Source organism: Danio rerio, chromosome 14 (genome assembly GCF_049306965.1).
Source record: "Danio rerio strain Tuebingen ecotype United States chromosome 14, GRCz12tu, whole genome shotgun sequence".
Classification (NCBI taxonomy): Eukaryota; Metazoa; Chordata; class Actinopteri; order Cypriniformes; family Danionidae; genus Danio; species Danio rerio.
This window is the reverse complement of record NC_133189.1, coordinates 4,607,501-4,626,486: the sequence shown is the minus strand read 5'-3', so window position 1 is coordinate 4,626,486 and position 18,986 is coordinate 4,607,501. Positions and strand designations below refer to the sequence as shown.

General features: G+C 34.5%; 2 protein-coding genes across 11 annotated transcripts in view; both read left to right on the top strand.

The window, feature by feature from the left end:
- casp3b (caspase 3, apoptosis-related cysteine peptidase b) overlaps positions 1-5,523 on the top strand; it is a 33,688-nt gene extending 28,165 nt beyond the window's left edge. For 5 of the 6 annotated variants that reach the window (XM_073921525.1, XM_005173076.6, XM_073921526.1 and 2 more), the window contains 4 exons: positions 455-583; positions 660-835; positions 3,255-3,369; positions 4,731-5,523. In XM_073921525.1, coding sequence (XP_073777626.1) covers positions 455-583; positions 660-835; positions 3,255-3,369; positions 4,731-4,960 — 650 coding nt within the window. In that variant the 3' untranslated portion in view covers positions 4,961-5,523. The remainder of the gene's footprint in view (positions 1-454; positions 584-659; positions 836-3,254; positions 3,370-4,730) is intronic. The other variant, NM_001048066.2, reaches the window with a different exon arrangement.
- Positions 5,524-14,091: 8,568 nt separating this feature from the next.
- The window catches only part of irf2b (interferon regulatory factor 2b), a 36,893-nt gene continuing 31,998 nt past the window's right edge, over positions 14,092-18,986 (top strand). For 2 of the 5 annotated variants that reach the window (XR_012389496.1, NM_001320188.1), the window contains exon 1: positions 14,092-14,265. Coding sequence is in view for 1 of the 5 variants with exons in the window: in NM_001328374.1 (NP_001315303.1) it covers positions 14,497-14,535 (39 nt within the window). In the remaining 4 variants the exon portion in view is untranslated. The other 3 variants (XM_073921382.1, XR_012389495.1, NM_001328374.1) reach the window with 3 other exon arrangements.

Here is an 18,986-nt window from a genome sequence, read left to right as displayed (position 1 = left end):
CTTGAACTTAACTCATTCTGATTTTAATTGTTATGTTATATTGTGGCGGCACGGTGGCTCAGTGGTTAGCACTGTTGCCTCACAGCAAGAAAGTTGCTGGTTCTTCCGGTGTTGGCTTGGGTTTCCTCCAGGTACTCCGGTTTCTCCCACAGTCCAGACACATGCGCTATAGGGGAATTGAATAAATTGGCTGTAGTGTATGTGAGTGTATGGGTGTTTCCCAGGGCTGGGTTGTGGCTGGAAGGGCATCCACTGCGTAAAACATGCTGGATAAGTTGGTGGTTCATTCCACTGTGATAAATAAAGGGAATAAGCCGAAGGAAAATGAATGAATGAATGAATGTTATATGGTACACCAGCTGCTTTGCAATGACAATTAATGTGAAACACTCTGTATAAGTACATTTAAATTGAATCAAACTAAATTGAATGAATGGATTGTTGTTGTGAACAGGAATGGGGGTTCGCAACGGGACAGACGAAGACGCAAAGAAGGTGTTTGAGACTTTCTCACAGCTGGGCTTTAAAGTCGGACATTACAATGACCTGACCGTCTCACAGATGATGGCTTTGTTAAATAAAGGTGCGTTATTTTATAGTCATCAGGTTTTATTTATGTAAACAATCAGTCAGAAACGCCTGCATTTTTCCTCCCTCAGCATCTCAGGAAGATCACAGTAAGTCGGCCATGTTTGCGTGTGTGTTGTTGAGTCACGGAGACGACGGGCTGATCTACGGCACGGACAACAGTATCGAGCTGAAGAGGCTGTTTGCACATTTCAGAGGAGATCGCTGCACGTCACTCGTGGGAAAGCCAAAGCTTTTCTTCATTCAGGTGAGATAAAAGCACACATACAGTAATTGCCAATACAAAAGAGAGAGCAAACCATTCTGAAGGGTTCTGTTTGTGTCAAGTTTACCATGTAGCCAAAGAGCATACAATCACCGAGAGGCGACACTCTAGTGCAATTTGGGAAACAGCCACTAGATGGCGCAGCGGGCATTTTGGAATGAAAACTCCAATAGAGCAACAGCATATTATAAGTCTGTAAAATAAAGTATTAAAAGTGCTGATGATTGTGATAGTAAGTGTTGTATTGTCGTTTTTTAGTTTGTATCTCAGCTTTAATGTGCTTTTTAAATAAATAAATAAAAAACAAAGCAACTGCTTGCCATCACGACAGCAATAAGATCCATTGGACAGCCGATCGCTTTCACTCCAAAACGGCCGAATCCCGGGCTGTTGCTGGGCGCTGCTGTTGCAATGGAACGTTCTATTGAGTGTCGCCTCTTGGTCATTCTAAGCTCTTTGATGTAGCTTAATGACAGATGCTTTCAGCTTCCAATTGCACATTGCCCAATATGTTTACAGCAAAGTTATGGCATTTTAAAAAGAGCATTGTACAGGGTCTATGCTGTACAAAGCGATTAGTTGCTTTACCGTTTTCCGTTAACACAAAACTGTTGCCTTAAAAGCAACAAGTTGATTTTCCATACAAAAAGTCAGTAAACACATTGACTTAATTTTTTTCATATTTATGCACATAGTTTGCTTACTTAAAACTGTAAGGTAGCGAGTTTACTCTCTTTTTTAAGTCAACTGATCGAGTTTTACAGTGTTTACAGTGTACTAGTTTTTTTTTTTTAAGTCTTGAATTATATACACACACACACAGTTAAAGTCAAAATTATTAGCCCTCCTGTTTATTTTCCCCCAATTTCTGTTTAACACAGAGATTTTCTTCAACACATTTCTAATCATAATAGTTTTAACTGATTTATTTTATCTTTGCTATGATGACAGAAAATTATATTTTACTAGATATTTTTTAAGTCACTTCTATCTAGTCAAATATTATTTACTGTCATCATGGCAAAGATAAAATAAATCAGCTATTAGAAATGAGTTATTAATAATAACCTTTATTTAACCAGGTAAGTCAATTGAGAACCAGTTCTCATTTACAATGACGACCTGGCCAAGAGGCAACATGAAAAGCAGATGCAGAGCAAAGCACTAGGGACACAATACAATAACAACGCAAATGCAGATAATAGCATATAAAACCAACAACAACAACAACAAAAAAAACTAAAACAAGCACAGTGATCTTGAACTATTGACTGAATAGAATTTTTAAAAGATGATAGGGGAATGAAAGTGCTGAGCTTTAAGGTCTGCTGCAGTTGATTCCAAGCATCAGCAGCAGAAAACTGAAAAGAGTAGCGACCAAATGAAGTGCGAACTTTGGGTATGCAAAGGTTAATGAAGTTACTAGAGCGCAGATTTCTGCATGTTTCATGAATGTTAAGAAGTGATTGTAAATATTGTGGAGTTTTTCTAATAAGAGTTTTGTAAATGAACAGAAACCAATGAATTTGTCGACGTGATTGAAGAGGAGGCCAATTCAGTGAAGAATACAGTTGACAGTGATGAGTATTAAATGGTGCACCAGTAACAAAACGAATTGCTGCATGATAAATAACATCCAGTTTGTGAAAAAGAGTTTTTGAAGCTGATCTGTAAATTAAAGCCCCATAATCCAGAATTGGTTATACTGTTAATTTGACCAAAAGCTGCTTTGAAGAGTGAGTAAAGGAAGATTTGTTCCTGTAAAGAAAACCAATGTGGGCTCTAACCCTTTTGAGCAGTTCATTTATGTGAGTTTCAAACGCAGGTTTCCCATCTAACCAGATACCAAGATATTTATATCAATCAACATAATCAATTTCAGTACCGTGCAATGAGGAAATTTCTATTAAAAACCATGCATTTTGTTTTGTTAGTATTTAAAACTAAGTGAAGATTGGTAAAAGCGCGTTGGATACTTAAAAAACTGGCTTGCAATGAAGAAAGTGCTGTAGTCAGAGAAGAACTGCAAGTATAAATGATTGTATCATCAGCATATAGATGTATGTGAGAATCACCTGCAGCAGAAGCAATATCATTAATATGATTATTAAAAAGTGTAGGCCCCAATATACTACCTTGTGGGACCCTTTTCTGAAGCAGCAGGGGATCTGACAGAAACCCCTCCACCCTTACTGATTGTAGACGACCAGAACAGTAGTTCCTGAACCAGACCAGACAGCTCTCAGATAGTCCAATATATCTTATATCATATTAAAACTATTATGATTAGAAATGTTTTGAAAATTTTTTTTCTCTGTTAAACAGAAATTGGGGAAAAAAATAAGCAAGGGGGCTGATAATTCAGGAGGGCTAATAATTCTGACTTATTGTGTTTCTCCAGGCCTGCCGAGGCACAGACCTGGACTCTGGCATTGAGTGTGACGGTGTAGGTGACGAGGAAACACAAAGGATTCCTGTTGAAGCAGATTTTCTGTATGCTTACTCCACCGCACCAGGTAAATAATGCAACGTACAGGGTTTCCACACTTCTTAGAAAGACTTAAATTTCAGACACATGGATTCAAGGCCTGGAAAGTTTAAACTTTATAAACATTTGTTCATCACTTCCGATGCAGAGGTTGTGATCTATGAAAAACATTCATTCATTCATTTTAATCCAGCTTAGTCCCTTATTTATCAGAGGTCACCATAGCGAAATGAACTGCCAACCATTCCAGCATATGTTTTACACAGCGATGCCCTTCCAGCCTCAACCCAGTTCTGGGAAACACCCATACCTTCTCATTCACATACACTACGGCTAATTTAGTGTATCCAATTCACTTATGCCGCATGTCTTTGTACTGTGGGGGAAACAGGAAAAAACCCATGCCAACACGGGGAGAACATGCAAACTCCACACAGAAATGTCAACTGACCCAGCCGGGACTTGTAATGTAAGATCTATATCAGGCATGCCCAAACTCGGCCCTGGAGGCCACTGTCCTGTTTAGATCCAACTTCCTTCAACACACCTGCCTAGAAGTTTCTAGTATATCTATAAAGAGCTTAATTATCTGGTTCGAGTTGGGATAATTGGGATTGGAACTAAATTCTGCAGCACACCGGCCCTGCAGGACTGAATTTGGGCACCACTGATCTACTGTATATCTTCTTCTGAGGTATTCAAATGATTTCCTATGTAGGCTTTGTAATTCATTCATGTTCCAGTACAACACCATTACATTCTCAATGCAGGTTCCTCTATTACAGTCATTATCTGCTAAATGATAGTATAGAATAAATGATTGCTTTTGCTAGGAACTATACTCTCAATCTGGTGTAATAAATCATGGAAATCATTCTGAATCATGTTTCACAAATGACTCTACTGTTGCAAGATTTTAAAAGATTTTCTTTTTGCAAAGTTCCTGGATTATTGCTCCAGAATAAGAGCATAGTTCCTAGTCATATTAGGAACTATGTTAAAAAATAGCCACTTTTCATTTTGCATCAGTTTTAATACACAATGTAACTATAGAGGAGTCAAGCTTTATAGAAATAGGGAAAAATATTGAAACTGTTTCTGAGTGAGATGCTAATGGTCTAATCCGATTCAATGATCTATGCCAAGCTAAGCTAAAAATGCTCCCGTTAGATTCAGAGATTGACCAAATGGATTTTAAAAATAGTAAAACTCACCTGTTTCAACTTTAGGAGAGTTATAAAACCATTCATTCATTCATTTTCTTGTCGGCTTGGTCCCTTTATTAATCACCCTATTAAAAAATGTGCAATGTTTCTTTAACAAAAAATAAACGGTGGTAAATAAGCAAATGCCCTTGTCCTGACCATGTTATTTTCTGTCTCTCCTCAGGATATTACGCATGGAGGAATGTCGCTAATGGCTCCTGGTTTATCTCCTCGCTGTGCGACATGCTCTTAAAATATGGCAAGCAACTAGAGATCATGCAGGTCATGACGCGTGTCAACCACAAGGTGGCGCTGGAGTTTGAATCCTCATCCAATCTTCCAGGGTTTGATGGCAAGAAACAGATACCGTGCATTGTGTCCATGCTGACCAAAGAACTCTACTTCCCTAAATAATTCACATGGATTTAACTGATTAAGTTGCGAGAATAGTTTTAAAAAGTTGAAGTTAAAAATATGAGCCCTCCTTTTATTAAATATTTCCCTAATGATGTTTAACAGAGCAAGGACTTTTTCACAGTATTTCCTACAATATTTTTTCTTCTAGAGAAAGGTTTATTTGTTTTATTTCAGCTAGAATAAAAGCAGTTTTAAATTTTTTTAAAATCAATTTAAGGACAAAATTATTAGCCTCTTCAAGCAATATTTGTTTCAGATTGTCTACAGTATAAACCATCGTTATACAATGACTTGCCTAATTACCCTAATCTGCCTAATTAACATAGTTAAGCCTTTAAATCTCACTTTAAGCTGAATACTAGCATCTTGAAAAATATCTTGTCAAATATTAATTACTGTCATCATGACAAAGATAAAATAATTTATTATTATTATTATTAAATTATTATTATTAATATTTAAATTATTATTATATTATTATACTAATAATATATTATATTATTATTATTATAATGAGTTATTAAAACTATTATGATTATGATGTGTTGAAACAGAAAGAGGGGAATAAGATATTGAGGGGATAATAATTCAGGAGGGCTAATAAATCTGACTTCAACTGTAAATATCATGTAGCCATTTGAGGTGCTCACTTACAGACCTCAGCCAAAGAATCTGGAGGAAAGCAAGTAATGTTAAAGGGAAACACTGGGTTATTAGTAATGTAAAATGGAAACACTGGGTTATTAGAAATGTTAATGGAAACACTGGGTTATTAGAAATGTTAATGGGATATACTGGGTTATTAATAAAGTTAATTGGATACACTGGGTTATTAATAAAGTTAATTGGATACACTGGGTTATTAGTAATGTTAAAGGGATACACTGGGTTATTAATAAAGTTAATTGAATACACTGGGTTATTAGTAATGTAAAAGGGATACACTGGGTTATTAATAAAGTTAAAGGGATACACTGGGGTTCTAGTAATGTTAAAGGGATACACTGGGTTATTAATAAAGTTAATTGGATACACTGGGTTATTAGTAATGTAAAAGGGAAACACTGGGTTATGAGTAATGTAAAAGGGATACACTGGGTTATTAATAAAGTTAATTGAATACACTGGGTTATTAGTAATGTAAAAGGGATACACTGGGTTATTAATAAAGTTAAAGGGATACACTGGGGTTCTAGTAATGTTAAAGGGATACACTGGGTTATTAATAAAGTTAAAGGGATACACTGGGTTATTAATAAAGTTAATTGGATACACTGGGTTATTAGTAATGTAAAAGGGAAACACTGGGTTATGAGTAATGTAAAAGGGATACACTGGGTTATTAATAAAGTTAATTGAATACACTGGGTTATTAGTAATGTAAAAGGGATACACTGGGTTATTAATAAAGTTAAAGGGATACACTGGGGTTCTAGTAATGTTAAAGGGATACACTGGGTTATTAATAAAGTTAAAGGGATACACTGGGTTATTAATAAAGTTAATTGGATACACTGGGTTATTAGTAATGTAAAAGGGATACACTGGGTTATTAATAAAGTTAAAGGGATACACTGGGGTTCTAGTAATGTTAAAGGGATACACTGGGTTATTAATAAAGTTAAAGGGATACACTGGGGTTCTAGTAATGTTAAAGGGATACACTGGGTTATTAATAAAGTTAAAGGGATACACTGGGGTTCTAGTAATGTTAAAGGGATACACTGGGTTATTAATAAAGTTAAAGGGATACACTGGGGTTCTAGTAATGTTAAAGGGATACACTGGGTTATTAATAAAGTTAAAGGGATACACTGGGGTTCTAGTAATGTTAAAGGGATACACTGGGTTATTAATAAAGTTAAAGGGATACACTGGGTTATTAATAAAGTTAATTGGATACACTGGGTTATTAGTAATGTAAAAGGGAAACACTGGGTTATGAGTAATGTAAAAGGGATACACTGGGTTATTAATAAAGTTAATTGAATACACTGGGTTATTAGTAATGTAAAAGGGATACACTGGGTTATTAATAAAGTTAAAGGGATACACTGGGTTATTAATAAAGTTAATTGGATACACTGGGTTATTAGTAATGTAAAAGGGATACACTGGGTTATTAATAAAGTTAAAGGGATACACTGGGTTATTAATAAAGTTAAAGGGATACACTGGGTTATTAGTAATGTAAAAGGGATACACTGGGTTATTAATAAAGTTAAAGGGATACACTGGGTTATTAATAAAGTTAATTGGATACACTGGGTTATTAGTAATGTAAAAGGGATACACTGGGTTATTAATAAAGTTAAAGGGATACACTGGGGTTCTAGTAATGTTAAAGGGATACACTGGGTTATTAATAAAGTTAAAGGGATACACTGGGTTATTAATAAAGTTAATTGGATACACTGGGTTATTAGTAATGTAAAAGGGAAACACTGGGTTATGAGTAATGTAAAAGGGATACACTGGGTTATTAATAAAGTTAATTGAATACACTGGGTTATTAGTAATGTAAAAGGGATACACTGGGTTATTAATAAAGTTAAAGGGATACACTGGGTTATTAATAAAGTTAATTGGATACACTGGGTTATTAGTAATGTAAAAGGGATACACTGGGTTATTAATAAAGTTAAAGGGATACACTGGGTTATTAATAAAGTTAAAGGGATACACTGGGTTATTAGTAATGTAAAAGGGATACACTGGGTTATTAATAAAGTTAAAGGGATACACTGGGGTTCTAGTAATGTTAAAGGGATACACTGGGTTATTAATAAAGTTAAAGGGATACACTGGGGTTCTAGTAATGTTAAAGGGATACACTGGGTTATTAATAAAGTTAAAGGGATACACTGGGGTTCTAGTAATGTTAAAGGGATACACTGGGTTATTAATAAAGTTAAAGGGATACACTGGGTTATTAATAAAGTTAATTGGATACACTGGGTTATTAGTAATGTAAAAGGGAAACACTGGGTTATGAGTAATGTAAAAGGGATACACTGGGTTATTAATAAAGTTAATTGAATACACTGGGTTATTAGTAATGTAAAAGGGATACACTGGGTTATTAATAAAGTTAAAGGGATACACTGGGTTATTAATGAAGTTAATTGGATACACTGGGTTATTAGTAATGTAAAAGGGATACACTGGGTTATTAATAAAGTTAAAGGGATACACTGGGGTTCTAGTAATGTTAAAGGGATACACTGGGTTATTAATAAAGTAAAGGGATACACTGGGGTTCTAGTAATGTTAAAGGGATACACTGGGTTATTAATAAAGTTAAAGGGATACACTGGGTTATTAATAAAGTTAATTGGATACACTGGGGTTCTAGTAATGTTAAAGGGATACACTGGGTTATTAATAAAGTTAATTGGATACACTGGGTTATTAGTAATGTAAAAGGGATACACTGGGTTATTAATAAAGTTAAAGGGATACACTGGGGTTCTAGTAATGTTAAAGGGAAACACTGGGTTATTAATAAAGTTAAAGGGATACACTGGGTTATTAGTAATGTTAAAGGGATACACTGGGTTATTAGTAATGTTAAAGGGAAACACTGGGTTATTAATAAAGTTAATTGGATACACTGGGTTATTAATAAAGTTAAAGGGATACACTGGGTTATTAATAAAGTTAAAGGGATACACTGGGGTTCTAGTAATGTTAAAGGGATACACTGGGTTATTAATAAAGTTAATTGGATACACTGGGTTATTAGTAATGTTAAAGGGAAACACTGGGTTTCTAGTAATGTAAAAGGGATACACTGGGTTATGAGTAATGTTAAAGGGATACACTGGATTATTAATAAAGTTAATTGGATACACTGGGTTATTAGTAATGTTAAAGGGATACACTGGGTTTCTATTAATATTAAAAGGAAACACTGGGTAATTATGGAGTTAACTTGTTAATAAAGGCTCAGCGGCGGAACCACGCCTCACTTTGTCTCTTTAACCAATCACCTGCTCCCTTAAACTTATTCAAGGAGGATCATCCCTCTAGCACTGCTCTTCTCGTTTTGTTGAACCCACTCTCCCTCCATTCCTTCGCTTCCCATTCACAATCCTATAACCCTTTTCACTCCAACATGTAGGTTGAATTAGGGGATCCAATCACTCTGCCAAAATATCACAGAGACAGTAACCCCACTCTGGGCATAGTAGGATGTTCACCAGTTCACCAGTCATCCTCTTACTCCCCTTCCTCTTCATCCCACTCTTCTCTTACCATCCCTGTCATCCCTACAGTAAAGTCTATCCCAAAGTGTGGCGTGGGGCATGCTGGTGAAAGTAATGTTAATGGGCAACACTGGGTTATTAATAATGTTAAAGGCAAACACTGGGTTGAAATCTGATCTTGAATCAGTTTTTACTATATATATTGTCCTTCATTAAGGCATAATGAATGTTTACAGATCTGGGTTTGACAGAGAAATCTCTTTTATATTTATATGCATGTTAAGGCTGTCGTGGTAATATTACTACATGTGTAAATGTTAATAAGCCAATGAAAGTTCACATAGTCGTTCTTTCTAATATCATCAAGATTATTTTTTCAAGAAGTTTTGAACATAAATAGTAGAATTAATTGAATTATGGAAATAAATCGACATTTTACTTCACTATTTGTGTGTATTTTAGATTGAATGGGGCTGAAGAGAAGAATAGATATTTCTATAAAAGGGAGATTGGTGAATAAAACGTTCTTTCTTGCTATTAAAGAACAATAAAAATATATATTTAATATCCAGGCGTCAGCTGGCACTTTTTTCATCGGCTCCTGATGTACTGTACAATCTTCATCAGCTACTCTCAGCATTCGTTGTGTCTGTCATATAGCTGTATAAATGTTCAAATATATTACAATAAAATTATCACATTTTTATTATAAATAATAAAGAAACACTTGCGAAAATCTAATCAAAACATTTATTTATTTATTTATTTATTTATTTATTTATTTTAACAAAAAACATCTAAGTCATACTGGCCAAAATCTTTTGAGGTACTTAAACCAAATATACATCAACTGATTAAAACATCAGTAATTACTGCATTATTAAAAACATCACTTTACAGTTATTTAAAATAAGCTTGAGAGCAAGACCTATTATATATATATATATATATCCTCACCGGCCACTTAATTAGCTACACCTTAGTACCCAGTTGGACCTTTTTTCCCTTCAGAACTGCCCTAGTCCTTCGTGGCATAGATTCAACAAGGTACTGGAAATATTCCTCAGAGATTTTGCTCCATATTGACATGACAGCATCCGTTGCTGCAGATTTGCCAGCTGCACATCTACGATGTGAATCTCCCATTCCACCACATCCCAAAGGTGCTCTATTGGATTGAGATCTGGTGACTGTGGAGGCCATTTGAGTACAGTGAAATCCTTGCCATGTTCAAGAAACCAGTCTGAGATGATTCACGCTTTATGACATGGTGCGTTATCCTGCTGGAAGTAGCCATCAGAAGATGGGTAAACTGTGGTCGTAAAGGGATGGACATGGTCAGCAACAATACTCAATTGGTACTAATGGGCCCAAAGTGTGCCAAGAAAATATCCCCCACACCATTACACCACCAGCAGCAGCAGCCTAAACCATTGATACAAGGCAGGATGGATCCATGCTTTCATGTTGTTGACGACAAATTCAAAATTTCCATTCAAATGCTGGAGCAGAACTGGAGACTCATCAGACCAGACATCGTTTCTCCAATATTCAATTGTCCAGTTTTGGTGAGCCTGTGTGAATTGTAGCCTCAGTTTCATGTTCTTAGCTGACAGGAGCGGCACCCGGTGTGGGCTTCTGCTGCTTTAGCCTATCCGCTTCAAGGTTGGACGTGTTGTGTGTTCAGAGATGCTCTTCTGCAGACCTCTGTTGTAACAAGTGCTTATTTGAGTTAGTGTCGGCTTTCTATCAGCTGGAACCAGTCTTGCCATTCTCCTCTGACCTCTGGCATCAACAAGGCATTTGCACCCACAGAACAGACGCTCACTGGATATTTTCTCTTTTTTAGACCATTCTCTGTAAACCCTAAAGATGGTTGTGCGTGAAAATCCCAGTGGAGCAGTTTCTGAAATACTCAGACCAGCCCGTTTGGCACCAACAACCATGTCACATTCCAAGTCGCTTAAATCCCCTTTCTTCCCCATTCAGATGCTCGGTTCATCTTGACCATGTCTACATGCCTAAATGCGTTGAGTTGCTGCCATGTGATTGGCTGATTAGAAATGTGCGTTTACGAGCAGTTGGACAGGTGTACCTAATAAAGTGGCCGGTGAGTGTACACAGTTTATAAATATTTTTAAATAAAACGCTTGAGAGCAAGACAACGCCAGTCTACCACTAGATGGAGTTTTATTCTAAGATCTGAACCGAGTGTTCAAAAACAAGGTGTGCTCCTGAGAAATGCAACAGAAAGCGGAACAGCTTCCTGAAACTTCACCTTATTTCTGTTTCAGTGTTGTTTCTCAACCGTGCGCCAATGTGTTTCCCCTTTGCGTTAAGTCAAGCGTATACGCATGGTGGAACCTGTTTCGTGTGCCTCATGTAAGACTACATTGGTTTTAGAAGTGCGTTAAATGTCATTTTGTTTGCAATACAGCACTCGAGTAGCTGTGTATAATGCATTATTTAGAGTCGGTGTGTTGCATCCCATTGGTTGCATCATACGCTGGGAGTTGCAGGGCTTGGCAGCATAGATAAGATATGGGACTGTGCGCGTGTTGATGTGTGTGTGTGGAGTCAGTAATGACTTCACAGCTAATGCATTTAATAACTTGCATTTCTAAAGTCATGAAAATGTCATTTGCAGCTGCTTAATATGCAAATCAGTCATGCACTTTATAAAACACATATAAAGAATGCGTTATTATTACTAATGATGGTTTCAGCATGCACAGCAATCTTATGTAAATGTTTGTTTGCTTTATGCATGCACGCTGTTAGTGCATGAGATACAGCGCAAACTACAAAAAGCTGTAACTTTTCCCTGCAGCAGTGGTTAGCAGGAAAGTGTTTACCCGTGTCTGCAGGTTGCAGCTTAGGTTTCTGTTCTGCCCACTTCGCCTTTAAGAAGCAATAACGAAACAACGAGGAAGTGAAAATGAAATCTACTTTCGCATTTCGGTCTGCAGCCAATGAGTAGACCAGGTCAGAATCTACTATGGTGATGGCTGGCTTATGAATATTCAACAGAGTCAAGAGAGACATGGGTTAAACCGTTCAACTACCTTGAGCGTCAGTAACTGTGTGTTTATGAAGACTTTATGGGCATGTCTGCTTTGCATGTAGAGTCAAATAAAGCATTTTTAATATGTGTGTCATTTGTTAGAATATAGACACGCTATTTTAAATTACGCTATTTATGTATAAGAAAAATAGGGTCAGTGTGAAGTTAATAACAAGACAATACTAAGTATTAATAAATGCATTATTATTATTATTATTTATCATGTATATATATATATATATACATGTATATATATATACATGATAAATAATAATAATAATGCATTTATTAATACTTAGTATTGTCTTGTTATTAACTTCACACTGACCCACTGAATATATATATATATATATATATATATATATATATATATATATATATATATATATATATATATATATATATATTTAGCCCCTTTGAATTTTTTTAAAAAATATTTCCCAATTGATGTTCAGCAGAGCAGGAAAATGTTCACAGTATGTCTGATAATATTTTTTCTTCTGGAGAAAGTCTTATTTGTTTTATTCCGCCTTGAAGAAAAGCAGTTTTTAATTTTTTAAGAATATAATTAAATAACAAAAATTTTAAGGTCAATTTTATTAGCCTCTTTAAGCTATATTTTTTCCGATAGTCTACAGAACAAACCACTGTTATACAATAACTTGTCTAATTACCCTAACCTGCCTAGTTAACCTAATTAACCTAGTTAAGCCTTTAAATGTCACTTTAAGCTGTATAGAAGTGTCTTGCAAGTAACATATTATTTACTGTCATCGTAGCAAAGATAAAATAAATCATTTATTAGATATTAGTTATTAAATCTATTATGATTAGAAATGTGTTGAAAAAATCTGCTCTCCATTAAACAGAAATTGGGGAAAAAATTAACAGAGGGTCTAATAATTAAACTTTTTTGGTAGTAGTTTGGTGGTACATGCATCAGTGAATCAAATTTATGAATGTATTAAATTACATCTAGTTTATTAATGAAAAGTATGCGTTTTCAGTGTTTGAGAGATATTTAGGTTACTTTTGGTCAAACTATACAAATTATGTGTCTAATGCTTCATTTTTTTTTTTTTTTGTACCTACATGCAGATATTAACACCTATTTTACAAGAAATGTGTTTTGTGAATGCTTAAGATGTCTACCGGTGCTCTAGAACTGCTAATTTCAGACTGTTAACTGATATTTTTGTTGTGATAATTGGTAATGGCATATATATATATATATGTGTGTGTGTGTGTGTGTGTGTGTGTGTGTGTGTGTGTGTGTGTGTGTGTGTGTGTGTGTGTGTATAACAAAATTGGATATTGATATTTAAGATTTGATATTGTTATTTCTCGCTATTTTTGTAAAATGCTAAATAATATGAAAGCAATTGTGTGTTTGTTTTGTTTTTTTGTCTATCCAAAAACAATTTTAATAATTCTTAACATTCCTCAAAAATAGCAAGTCATCCTTACAAACATGCCTGTCATCTTTCCATAAATTAATATTTATTAGCCAAGCCTTCCCCATAACACAAAACAAATTAATAATATAACGATCCAACACGAATTTAATTTGTTACATCCTTTGTACTATTTATTATGAAACAAAACAAATGCAAAATAATTAATATTATATAGACTGACAAAAAATCTCAAGCCAGCCGATGGGCGAACGTCTCTTTACGTATTTAATATTCATAAGCTATCTCATCCGTAAACATTTCTTGAGCCGCCTCCTATTTGAACCTTCAGCCAATCAGCGCGCGAGCGTCCAGCTACGTCGTTAATATTTATAAACCAAGGCTGCGCCGTAGTAGGATCCGTAAATGCGAAGTAAGCGCACAACACACACGCGCGCGCACGCACACCGGGGATTTCCACCCAAGCGCTAGTTTCCTTCACTTGTTTTGCTTTCGATCTGAAGACCGAAATCAATCCCATTTGACTTTTCGTTTTGATATCAAGGACTACAAATTGTCGAGACTCCTTTACGCACTCTTTCTTTTTATTTCTGGAGTGATTTCCGCACGTCGCAGGTAATAAATGGCATTTCCGCATGTATTTATAGGGTTGATATATGTATGTGAGTGGATGTTTATGCTGTAGGCCACGCAGAGTTGCTGCTGGTGAGTGTAAAATCGAAAGTCATGGGCTGTTTGGATCCAATGGGAATCAAGGAATGTTTATTTTCACTTTTGAGTTGACTTGACAACACTAATAGACTTATTTTGGGGAGGGTGAAGGCACTTGGTTGTAGTGCCGCGAGAATGATTGGGACACACTTCACACCACAATGTCATTTGACTGTAAGTACTGAGGCGAATTCATAGATAACACGGAGTTTTGTCGTCAGATTATGTCGTTGAGAAGTTTTCGTGGGCTTGTTGGTATTGTTATTGTTGTTATTTACTTATATTCGGACATGTGCTGGAGTCTAACATGGACACTGCTGTGGAAAATGTCTGTCATAAAATGCTGCAACAATATCTGAATCCAAATTTGGTCTGATAAGCTGATAAATATAGCTTGATATAATCGTATACCAAGAAAATTTGTCAGTAACATGTAATAATAATGTCATTTGTTTTAATAAATGTAGATTTCACAGTGTTACAATGTATAGTGAACTGCACTTGTGTAATAGCAGTGTAGTAATACTGACTTCCAGATGAATAGTTGATGACAAGGTGGACTATATTATATTAATATTTATTTATATTACTTATTCTTTGTCAGTCAAATGCTATTTTTAATTGGCTTTAGATGATGGTAAAAGTTTAACATGCACAATATTAAATATCCATCATTTATTAGCTGATACAAGTCAACAAAAAAGTATTTCATCAGCTGATATGGGAACAAAATATCTTGCATCTCTATATTTTGGGTGGTTTTATGTGTGAGATTACCATACATACAAATTAATAGTTCTAATAGTGTCAGGATCAGTGTTGTGTACTTCAAACATTTACTAATTAAATAAATGTATTTTACTTTTCTTGTGTCATATTACCGTAAACGCTGAGGCAAATTTATATATAACAAAGTTTTGTCGTTAGTTTATGTTGTTGAGAAGTTTTCGTGGGCTTGTTGGTATTGTTATTGTTGTTATTTACTTATATTCGGACATGTGCTGGAGTCTAACATGGACACTGCTGTGGAAAATGTCTGTCATAAAATGCTGCAACAATATCTGAATCCAAATTTGGTCTGATGAGCTGATAAATATAGCTTGATATAATCGTATTACATGAAAATATGTCAGTAATATGTAATAATAATGTCATTTGTTTTAATAAACGTAGATTTCACAGTGTTACAATGTATAGTGAACTGCACTTGTGTAATAGCAGTGTAGTAATACTGACTTCCAGATGAATAGGTGATGACAAGGTGGAATATATTATATTAATATTTATTTATATTACTTATTCCTTGTCAGTCAAATGCTATTTTTTAATTGGCTTTAGATGGTGGTAAAAGTTTAACATGCACATTATTAAATATCCATAATTTATTAGCTGATACAAGTCAACAAAAAAGTATTTCATCAGCTGATATGGGAACAAAATATCTTGCATCTCTATATTTTGGGTGGTTTTATGTGTGAGATTACCATACAGACAAATTAAAAGTTCTAATAGTGTCAGGATCAGTGTTGTGTACTTCAAACATTTACTAATTAAATAAATGTATTTTACTTTTCTTGTGTCATATTATCGTAAACGCTGAGGCAAATTTATAGATAACAAAGTTTTGTCGTTAGTTTATGTTGTTGAGAAGTTTTCGTGGGCTCGTTGGTATTGTTATTGTTGTTATTTAATTATATTCGGACATGTGCTGGATTCTGACATGGACACTGCTGTGGAAAATGTCTGTCATAAAATAATTCAACCATATCTGAATCCAAATTTGGTCTGATGAGCTGATAAATATAGCTTGATATAATCGTATAACATGAAATAATGTCAGTAACGTAATAATAATGCAATTTGTTTTATAATGTATAGTAAACTGCACTTGTGTAATAGCAGTGTAGTAATACTGACTTCCAGATGAATAGGTGATGAGAGGGTGGAATATATATTTCTATATATTTATACATATATTTTTATATTCATTCATTCATTTTCTTGTCGGCTTAGTCCCTTCATTAATCCGGGGTCGCCACAGCGGAATGAACCGCCAACTTATCCAGCAAGTTTTTACACAGCGGATGCCCTTCCAGCCACAACCCATCTCTGGGAAACATTCACACACACATTCACACACACACTCATACACTACGGACAATTTAGCCTACCTAATTCCCCTGTACCGCATATCTTTGGACTATGGGGGAAGCACCCGGAGGAAACCCACGCGAACGCAGGGAGAACATGCAAACTCCACACAGAAACGCCAAATGAGCCGAGGCTCGAACCAGCGACCTTCTTGCTGTGTGGCGACAGCATTACCTACTGCGCCACTGCTTCACCCCTATATTTTTATATATTTATATTTTTTGTTTATATATTTATTTATATTACTTATTATTTGTTAGTCAAATGCTATTTTAACTGGCTTTAGATGATAAGAAAAGTTGAACATGAACATTAACAAATATTCATTTGCAGCATAATTATATCAATATTTCTTTGTATTACGTGTTATTTGTCAGTCAAATGCTCTTTCTGTTATTGGCTTTTGATGATTGGAAAAGTTGAAAATGAGCATTCAATACCACATATCCACAGTTAAACATCATTTATTAGCTGATACAGGTCAACAACACATTTTTTATCAGCTGATACGGGAACAAAATATCATGCATCTCTATATCTCCATTCTTGAGTAGTTTTATATGTAACATTACCATGCACATAAACATACATCATACATCATACTTCAAAAATTAAGCAATTACTAATTGTTAAATAATTAAAAGTGTATTTAAATTACCTTTCTAATATCTTTGTGACTTAATACTTAATATAATTACCTGACTCTAAAAATTGATAGATATTAAATAAACCTACTAATAATATTAATTATTTAAATTTGACTTTATATACAAATGTATTAAATAAAATGATTTTGATAAAAATTATTAAATAAATATACATTTATTAAAAAACGATTATTAGAGTACTTTATTTTAAACAAAAATACTTATAACATGTATATATATATATATATATATATATATATATATATATATATATATATATATATATATATATATATATATAATCAGAATTATCAGAATTTCACTTATATATATATTTATTATTATTAATATATAATTATGCTGCAAAATATTTTTGAATAACAAAGAAATCTCTTAATTGATTTATACAGAACTGCTGAATTTTTTTTTACATTATTTAAGGCAAGTATAAAATAAGTAACTGCGATTAAATTACCTCAAAAAGAAAAGTAATTTCTTTCTTTACTTTTCAAAGGAAGAAAAAATGTAATTACATTAACGTTGTAACTAATTACCCCCAACACTGGTGAGGATACGATTGTGAATATTCAGATTAGACTTTATTAATAAAGAAGTAGATATTGTGATTATTAAGGCGGTATAAATAGTTGATAAGGTCCGCAGGTGGTTGCTAGGATTTAGCATAAACCAACAAGAATTCACAAATGTTGAAAAAAATTAAAAATAATGGCAGATTGACAAGAAGTGTAATAAAAACAGCAAATGTCTAAAATTATATATCCAATATTTACCAGTACAGATCAAATGAGCTAATATAAGACTAAAACATCTACAATTTGGAGTGATTTCTTTTTATTTTAGGTGTTTTTAATATGTCTCTGCATATATGTTTTGCATGCTGTGTAAAATGCCTGTAGATTGTTGTCTGTGTTATGACTCTCTTTCTTCACTCTCGTTTCCTAATGGTCCATAAAAGCTCAAAGGTCTGAGGGACAAACGGATGAATTTAAAGCGCGAGTTTTCATTGTGATTAACTATAAACCTTTTTATGAGCTCCAATTGGTTAATCGGTAACTTCGGGATTTGCTTTTGGTGAAATGAAAACAGATCAAGAAACAACAAGCGAGCAGGCCTACTTCTACTTCTAGTTGTGCATGATCTGTACAGCCAGATCTCACGAGAAAACATAAGTATTTTACGTTTTGCCAGTTTAGTGGCTAATTCGTACGAATTCGTACGAGTTCAGTCGTACGAAATTGTACGATTTTAAAAAGGAGGCGTGGCACCTAACCCCGCCCCTAACCCCAACCGTCATTGGGGGATGAGCAAATCGTACCAAATTGTACGAATTAGATCGTACGTATTCATACGAATTAGCCACTAAATCAAAAAGTTACGAATAGCCGTGAGATTGTTTTGGATCTGTAGTAAAGGTTTAACAACATGCATCATTTCTTAGATACACACGCATAGACACACACACTTGTACAGCTATCTTTATGGGCACATAATGATATTTCTACTGTACATTTCAGACTACATATTCAGTCCACCTACCCCAGCACAGCTGTAAACCGATATATCGTGAAAGTATCATTATCGTGATAATAGTAATGTAATATACGTATTGCAGACTTGATAAATTATTTTATGCATTAGTTCTTTATTTAAATTTGACCACTTACTATCTTAATCTCCACCCCCTAAGTAGTTGTTGCTCTGCTATTGGCTGGAGCAGCCCAAAACTGAAGCCAGAGCTGAAAATAAACAATAATAGCGAAAAAATGACAACAGCCAATCAGAGTCCAAATATCTGTGGAGGTTTTT